The sequence below is a fragment of the Danio rerio genome, chromosome 12 (assembly GCF_052040795.2).
Source record: "Danio rerio strain M-AB ecotype USA chromosome 12, GRCz13ab, whole genome shotgun sequence".
NCBI lineage: Eukaryota > Metazoa > Chordata > Actinopteri > Cypriniformes > Danionidae > Danio > Danio rerio.
The window spans coordinates 10,460,820-10,470,017 of NC_141032.1; the positions used below are offsets into that span (position 1 = coordinate 10,460,820).

Here is a 9,198-nt window from a genome sequence, read left to right on the forward strand (position 1 = left end):
ACTCGAACCAAATGTTAGCTTTCCACTTTTTTGATGTTTGACTCTTCTCTTGCTTTGTTTTTCAGAAAAAGACTACACTCCATCAATGCTAGGTCTATGCGGCTCAATGTCCTCTTTGCCCAGCTGTAAGTCCTTGCCAAGCCTGAGGTCGACAGAGTGTCTGGTGAACATCAGCGCAGAGCCCAGTCCTGCTCTAACCCCAAGCTAGAGACCACCAGATGCCACAAGCAGAGAGAAACTGCCCTGCCAGCTAAGCCATCCAAAGATAAACAGCTCGACTACAGCCTGGGTAACCCACATTTCCAAAAAACATCCTTTATTTTCCCTTGAAGAGATATTACTAGTTATGATGGGATAAATTTCTCCGGTTCATGGTGTCAGAGCCTCTCTCTGAATGTCTTTGCTGCTCAGCTCTTTCTCCTGACTTGATTTGGAAACCTTTGAAGGCAAACTGTGGACTATGCACTGACTGACCTGAGACCTGTTTTTCCCTACAGTATAGGTCGCCTCAGAGCCCAAACACAGCTTTCCCACAATTCTGTTGCCCTTTAAAAACCTCCTTACAAAACACCTACATACAAAATCACAGGCTGAAATTAACCAGTGTGTGAAAGAAAGCATATTCTAATTATATAATATTAGTATGTTGACATTATCATCACCTTTTTGTTTTTGATTCTCGCCTGAACATCCCTCCTCTGCCAAAACAAAGAGAAAACTCATGCCAAGATGATGTGTATGTCTTACTTTGCGGTCTGCTGGTGGTAATAAAATGAAAGACATTTCTGGAATCGCTGCCTTATTCCTCTTGTCTTGCCTGATTGAGCATCCTGCACACGATGGCAGTGTATTCTTGCTGACTGACAGAGATTGACGTAATCTTAGCGGACCCGTATATATCTGCATACTGTTGTACTGTACTGTACGTTCGCTATCAATTTGTCATCTGTTGTCTCCAATGAGTGAATCACATTCATCTTCGGTATATTAGCAGCTAATTCCCGAAAGCCTAAGTTAAATCGTATTGGCATCATGTAAAACTGATAAGCTAGATTCACCATCGCCCTCCATTGTCAGTGTAACTGAAAGTCTATTTGTTTGAGAATGTGTGTTTGTTGTGTTAGAGAGCTGTCCACCCTCAATTAGGAGTTTATTTCATTTTTAATTCATTGAACTTTTTGTTTTTGTTTTAAAAGCCATTGGAAACTATGCTGTTTGTCACTTAAAATCGCAATAAAACTGCCTTTTTTTTGTCCTATTGTTTTCCACTGAGTCATAAATGTTCACTGTTTGTATCATCAGTTCTTCCTGCAGCCCAAGACTGGTTACCAACTGAAGATAAGCAGGGCTGAGTCTGGTCAGTACCTGGATGGGAGACTGCATGGGAAAACTAGGTTGCTGTTGGAAGTGGTGTTAGTGAGGCCAGCAGAGGGTGCCCAACCTGCGGTCTGTGTGAGTCCCAATGCCCCAATGTAGTGAAAGGGACACTATACCCTAGTAGCAAAGAATTCTGGCCCAGATTTGGCATAAAGCTGGGACATCAGGCATTCATCCGGCACTGGCATACAGCATGTGGGCCAACCATGGCCTGGGTTTGGCAGAGGTGGCACCGTCTATAATGCGGCACACAAGATTTGGGCCAGGTGTAAAACGTAGTATTTGGCCCAGATTTTAAAAATTGATTGTGGGCCACGTGAGTTTGGCCAGTCTTGACCCACATTTAAAATACATAAAAATAATTTTTGATTAAATAAATCAATTCTAAAAAATCAGGTCACTGAGAAAAAACAAGGCCCATAGTGTGCCTAAAGCACAATGCTTCATAGGTTTATTAATTTCATTGCAATCGTCACACACCAACCTTTCTGGCCCAGTTCAGGCCCAGTTATGAGTTATTAACTTGGCTGAGACTTGGCCCAGATATGGTCTGTGTTTGACCCTTGTCTGGAAGCCAGATTTGGTCCAGTCATGTACCGTAATTCACAACGGCATGTGGGCCAAGCAAAATTTGATTGTGTGGGCCAGAACTGGGCCAGAGAAATTTTGCTATGTGGGTACTGTTAGTTAGTGCAGTCTTTCGGATGAGACGTTAAACTGAGGTCCTGACTCTCTGTGGTCATTAAAAATCCCATGGCACTTTTCATAAAAGAGTAGGGGTGTAACCCTGGTGTCCTGGCTAAATTCCCTCCATCGGCCCTTATCTGACTTTGTAGCTGCCTGTCGCTCTGGGTGGCGACCTGCTTCAAACACAGAGGTGTGTAGGTATATACCTCACCAATTCAACCGAACCCTGAGCAAGCTGAGAGAGGATCACGTGAGCTCTACTGGTGTTCCTATTGGCCGTCGCTCAGTTGCTCTTCATTTGCATAAAGTTGAAGGATTCTCAACTTTGTCGCGTTGCCCACCTTGTCACCAATAGTCGCTGTTGCTTTTGCAGACTGCAGAGTACCCGCAGGGTCTTAAAAGCATTGAAAAAATCTTGAATTTGATAATATAAAATTAAGGCCTTTATAGCCTTGAATTTGATGTACAAAGTCTTGGATTTCGTTACAAAGGTCTTATTTTATTTATTTATTTTTGCTATTTCTAGGATTAGGTTCATACCATAACAAAATTGCCTGTTTCTAATGTAGGCTGATTAAAAAATTCATGCAGCGAAACGTTGAGTGTATCTCGCTCTTCACGTCATAGCAGAAAGTGTGAAAGCGTGCGCACCTGTTACTATGGTTACTAGGCAAGTGAGGTACAGAACAAGATAGTCGCTAGCCTAGTTTGTTGGCTAAAATGGAAAAGTGTCGGTTTAATTAGCTGTGGCCAAGGAATCCGAATTACGTTTAGGTCAAGCCTGTGCCAGAAAATGACCGCGAGGCCTACTGCTGTTGGTGCCGGAAATCTTTTAAGCTAGCGACGATAGGTGTTACAGCCCTGGACTCCCATATGAAGGGTGCCAAACCTACCGCATGTAGTACTGCTGCTCGCCAGCGCCAACCACCTATTGTGCAGTTCTGTGGACCGGAGACCTCTTCGGTTACTGAAACAGCTTAGGCTATTAGTAATGAAGAAATTTCTACATTAGAAGCATTGCCACCACTGCCAAGGAACATCCTATCTTACTGTGGCTCAACACCAACTCTGCGGCATAAGCGTTGAGTAAATGCCAAAAGTAGAAGTTGACAGGGCTTGAGAATCTGGGCGAAAAAATTGCAGCCAAGGCAGCAGAGCTGTGAAGGCTAGTGTTCAACATTAAGTTGCCATTAAATTTAATTTGAAATGGTTTTATAAAGGTATTAAAAAGCCTTGAATTTAATTTAGGGGATCCCAGGGGTAGCTTGAGATGGAGTTTGCTGGAAGTGAAATGAACGGTCGCTTGTCGATTTACCCATCATGACCTCCCAATCTTCCCCATCTACTTAATTGGCTTTATCACTGTCTCTCCACTCCCCCTATAGCTGGTGTGTGGTAAGCGCTCTGGCGCCTTTGTCCTGTGGCTGCCGTCACATCATTCAAGTGGATGCTGCACACTGGTGGAGGTATGGCGAGACTCCCCCCACTTTATAAATGTGGGCCATACACTGTAAATGCGCTATATAAACACACATTACATTACACGTGACAGTTCCTGTTTTATCATTTAAATGGATAGTTCACACACAGATAAAACATTTATTAAAAAATACTCTGCATCAAGTGGTTCTAAACCTTTGTGAGTTTCTCCTTCTGTTGAACACAAAAGAAGATATTTTGAGCAATGTTGTAAACTGGTAACAATTAGTTATGTTTCCATCCACCTATTTATTCCCGCAGTTTGGAATATCGCATAATAAAATGCTTAACCCTTTAACTGCCTGCTCTACCAAATGGTTGACCATAGTTAGACTGTTTTAAATGATGACTGATAAATGTTTTAAATAATGGTTTACACACAAAGCATTGTTGGTTTACAGAAATGGAAACAAAAAAAAATAAATAATCAAACAAACATAATTCTGTTGGGTCGCACTACTACACTTGATTATGGTTTCATTTAAAAAATAAATAAATAAAAAAAAAGTGTTAAATGAGAATCTAAAATATTTTATGGCATACTTGATGATTTAGAGTTCAAAAATGTTCTATTTTGATTATGTTTTAAAATAAATTGGTCTTACACTTCATATTTTCAGACTTTTAATAGTACAGTATATGTATTAATTCTGGTACATTTACCATAAACCGACGTATCAACCAATTGGTAGAGTTTGATATTTTAGAAATTATGGGATGTGTTGAAAAAAAATGCAATTGAGTGTGTTAACTAGGGACATTAGAAAGAAATGCAGTCCAAGCAGGCACGTGCACACATAGGGCTCAACCTATGCAGTGCACATGCCTATTTAGTCTTGGATAGAAAGTGCCCTTCCAAAATGATCTGAAGTGCCCCCGCGACAACACCCCTTGGATAGTCTCTGCACGGGACTGAGTTCAGGCATTTTTTTTCTTGGAAAATGCCAACATGCACATTAAATTCCATTTTCCTTTTTGATATTTGCCACCAGTTTTTCACGATTTTGTTCTCTTTGGCTCATTGGATGGAAACGGCTTAATTTGCAATTTTTTAAAGTGATAATCATAAATGATCATAAATCTAATTTGCATCTTTAGATGGAAACATATTAACAACCAAAGTAGGATAAACTAACATTATTGAAGTTAATGGTTACCGCTTTTCAACATTCTCGCATGTTCTCCCCGCGTTCGCGTTTTCTCTGGGTGCTCCGGTTAGACTTGTGGTACAAGTGAGAATAAGCTAAATTGGCCATAGTGTGTGCGTGAAAGTGGAAGGGCATCCGCTGTGCAAAACATGTGCTGGATAGGTTGGCGGTTCATTCCACTGTGGTGACCCCTGATTAATAAAGGGACTAAGCCGAAAAGAAAATGAATGAATGATTATACTGGAATAGTTGGTGGTTTGTTCCGCTGTGGCAACCCCTGACAATTAAGGGACTAACCTAAAGAAATGTATAAATGAATGGCATTCCATGAACCATTATTTTCAGTGTACTTCTCTCTGGTAATATTTTTAAAGCATTAAAGAGCAAATAACTTTGAAGAATTAGCAAATATTCTTCCAGTAACCTCAGAAGTTAACATTCCTTTAAAGTAAGCTAAAGTTTTGTTAGCTGTTAGCTATGAGCAAATTTGTCATTTCTCATATTAAAAAAACAACATCATTCTAACCTATTTTAACCCTGGGCTTCCTCCAGATGTCACCGTGGAACGCATTACAACAGGTCGTGAATTTAGGGTCAACGTGACCCAGGGGTCAAACCAAGAGCAAGTGTCAATTATGTGTTAAAGGTCAGCATCATTTGTTCACTTTAGACTGCGGCAGTCAAAAACAACCTAAAAGAAGTGTCCAAATACAAAATGGGAATTGGTGGTTTAAAATATGCTCACCGAGAAGATGTGACCTTTGATTGATTACCCAGCATGCAGCAGAGCCAAGCTAAAGAATCACTTTTGATCTTCAAAATCACTAATTTCGAAAAGAAGCAGGGGAGAAAAAGATGAAGAGGATTTCCTGTTGAATGTGCAGTCAAAAAAGCATTTTTCTCAAGTGAAACATGTCATGAAATCACTGTTTAGCAAAGTCTTATATATATAAGCATTTAGCATTTATTATTTACAAATGTTTAGGTTCATTTTAATTGCCCAGAAGGCCCAGATTACAGAAAAGCTCCATCTAAAATGTGTCTATCTGAAATAACACCTTTGAATATGTGAATAATACATATGCGTTATCTATCTCACACAAACTCCACCCTGCAGTCATTTGGAGGAAGTTTATCTCCAACAACAATACATGCTGAAGACACCCACAGGGACGGGGCTGTTACACCCTTGGGAGCACTTCAGCTAGTATGCATTAAAAATATAGTTTGATTTAGTGAAAGTTTAACCCACAATTCGACGGTTGTAATAAGAGAATAGTAGAACTTTCACTAATAACAGATCCAAGCTGAAAAAAATGCTATAGTAATTTACTACAGTGTTTTTGAACCATGCTATTCTAAAGTGTATTTTACTGTATACAGTATATTATAGTAATTATACAACACTTTGGTAATGAATGCTACAGAATACAGTAGTATTAACTACATGAACTACTATTAACTACTAATAACTACTACTATTAAAGCATATACAGTGCATCTAGAAAGTATTCATAGCGCTTCATTTTTTACTACAATTTTTTAATATTACAGCCTTATTCCTAAATGGATTAAATAATTGATTTACTCAACATTCTACACACAACTCCCCATAATGACAATGTGAACAAAGATTTTTTGAAATTGTTGCAAATTTATTAAAAAAAAAACAAAAACTGAAAAATCACATGTATATCAGTATTCACAGCCTTTGCTCAATACTTTGTTGATGCATCTTTGGCAGCAATTACAGCCTCAAGTCTTTTTGAATATGATGCCACAAGCTTGGCACACCTGTCTTTGGGAAATTATGCCCATTTCTCTTTGCAGTACCTCTCAAGCTCAATCAGGTTGGATGTGAAGCGACAGTGTACAGCCATTTTCAGATCTCTCCAGAGATGTTCAATAGGATTTACTGTAGGTCTGGGCTCTGGCTGGGCCACTCAAGGAGGACCTTCACGGAGTTGTTGTGAAGCCACTCCATTGATATTTTGGCAGTGTGCTTTGGGTCATTGTCCTACCGGAAGATGAACCGTCTACCCCGTCAAGATCATTCTGAAGCAGGTTTTCATTAGGGATTTCATTCGAGATCCTGACTAGTCTTCCAGTTCCTGCTGCTGAAAAACATCCCCACAGTTTGATGCTGATGGTATTAGCCTGGTAATGAGCAGTTCCTGGTTTTCTCCAAATGTAACGCCTGGCATTTACTCCAAAGAGTTCAATTTTAGGCTCATCAGAGCAGATAATTTTGTTTCTTATGGTCTGAAAGTCCTTCAGATGCATTTTGGCAAATTCCTGGCATGTAGTGGCTTCCGTCTGGCAACTCTACCATACAGGCCTGATCTCCTCTCTCCACAGAAGAACACTGAATACAGAGTGACCATCGAGTTATTGATCACCTCCCCGACTAAGGCCCTTCTCTCCCGATTACTCAGCTTAGATGGCCCAAGGAAGAGGCCTGATGGTTCCAAACATCTTCCACTTACAGGTGATGGAGGCTGCTGGGCTCATTGGAACTTTTATTTCAGAGCAGCAGAAATGTTTCTTTAACCTTCCCCAGCCTTGTGCCTCGAGACAATCCTGTCTCAGAGGTCTACAGACAATTCCTTTGTCTTCATGCTTGGTTTGTGCTTTGCCATGCACTGTCAACCCTGGGACCTTATATAGACAGGTGTATTTCTATTCAAATCATGTCCAATCAACTGAATTTACCACAGGAGAACTCTAATTAAGCTGCTAAAACATCTCAAGAATAATCAGAGGAAACAGAATGTACCTGAGCTTAATTTAAAGCTTCACGGCAAAGGCTGTCAATACTGATGTACATGTGATTTTTCAGGTTTTTTATTTTTTTAAAATTTGCAACACTTTCAAAAACTCTTTGTTCACATGGTCATTTATGGGGTATTGTGTGTGGAATTTTGAGGAAATAAATTAATTTAATCCATTTTGGAATAAGGCTATAACATAAAAAAATGTGGAAAAAGTCAAGCGCTATGAATACTTTCCGGATGCACTGTAAAGTATTAAAACTGCTAAACTGTAATAAATACTGTAGTATACTTTAGTTTTACTACAGTAAACTGTGATGTAGTGTTGTATAATATACCCTTTAATGTAATAGTTGTATTACCATAGCAGCTATAGAATTATCAGAATAGATGGATTCAAGTACTCTACTACAGTATGGTTATAAACACTACAACATTTACTCTAAAATACTATTATTGCTTCATATGGTATCACTTTACAGCTGATGTACTAAATTGGCTCTATTTAAAAATAGTATAAAATTCTTGCATAAGCGTATGAACGAGTGTTTGTGGAGAGATGAAGACGTCCAGGAGCGGATCAGGTCTCCAGCCTCTCAAAGCTACTGTTCCCTTCACACTGCACAAAGCAACTGGAGCTGCCATCACAAACATTACTCCAGTTAAAGTTTTTAACGCATTGTAAAGTGCATTTTACTGCATATATTATAGATATTATACAACTTTGTTAATGAATGTTACAGCATACAGTTGTATTGAACTACTATTAACTACGACATATAAAGTATTAAAACTGATAAACTGTAAAGTATACTTTAGTTTCAGTAAACTGAAGTAGTGTATTGTAATATAGCCTTTACAACAGGGGTGTCCAAACTCGGTCTTGGAGGGCCAGTGTCCTGCTGAGTTTAGCTCCAACTTGCTTCAACACACCTAGTAAGGGCTTGATAAGCTGGTTCAGGTGTGATTAATTAGCATTGGAGCTAAACTCTTCAGGACACTGGCCCTTCAGAACCGAGGTTGGACACTCCTGCTTTACAGTATTTTCTAGTAGTATTATCACAGCAACTGTAGAATTATCAGAACAGATTAATTTAAGTACTTTGCTATTGTATGTTTAAAACACCACAGCATTTACTGTAAATTAATATAGTATTTTTGCATACCAGTTTACAGTTAAATTGGCTCTATTTAAAAACACTATAATTAAAGAGGGTCAGCACGGTGGCGCAGTGGGTAGCACAATGGCCTCACAGCAAGAAGGTTGCTGGTTCGAGCCCCTTTTCTGTGTGGAGTTTGCATGTTCTCCCCGTGGGTGCTCCGGTTTCCCCCACAGTCCAAAGACATGCGGTACAGGTGAATTAAATAAGCTAAATTGGCTGTAGTGTATGTGAGTATGGGCGGGTGTTTCCCAGTGTTGGGTTGCAGCTGAAAGGGCATTCACTGCATAAAACGTGGTGGATAAGTTGGTGGTTCATTCCACTGTGGCGACCCCAGATTTATAAAGGGATTAAAACAAAAAGAAAATGAGTGAATAATTAAAGAGTCTGGAGGAGAAGTTCTGATAATGGCTTCTTTTTTTTAAGATTTCTGATTTGCGTGTCAATTTGTGTGCAAGTTTAAACTTCTCTTACTGGTAGTTAACTAGATAATGACATGGACGGAAACTCACTTAAAGAGATATTGTTCAAATGAAACAGAAAGTTCTGTCATCATTTACGCACCCATCACTTGTC

The 9,198-nt window shown here is 39.5% G+C and overlaps 1 protein-coding gene and 1 long non-coding RNA gene across 7 annotated transcripts in view; one reads left to right on the forward strand and one right to left on the reverse strand.

The window, feature by feature from the left end:
• Positions 1-1,258, forward strand: part of rundc3ab (RUN domain containing 3Ab) — a 25,773-nt gene extending 24,515 nt beyond the window's left edge. For all 6 annotated transcript variants that reach the window (XM_087274740.1, XM_087274739.1, XM_087274742.1 and 3 more), the window contains 1 exon segment: positions 66-1,258. In XM_087274740.1, the coding sequence (XP_087130866.1) occupies positions 66-208 (143 nt within the window). In that variant the 3' untranslated portion in view covers positions 209-1,258.
• LOC147841284 (uncharacterized) lies at positions 527-6,351 on the reverse strand. Its single transcript, XR_015503923.1, has 2 exons — positions 2,059-6,351; positions 527-1,494 (listed from the first exon to the last, which is right to left on the reverse strand). It is a non-coding gene; the product is annotated as an uncharacterized LOC147841284 (long non-coding RNA).
• Positions 6,352-9,198: the final 2,847 nt, after the last annotated feature.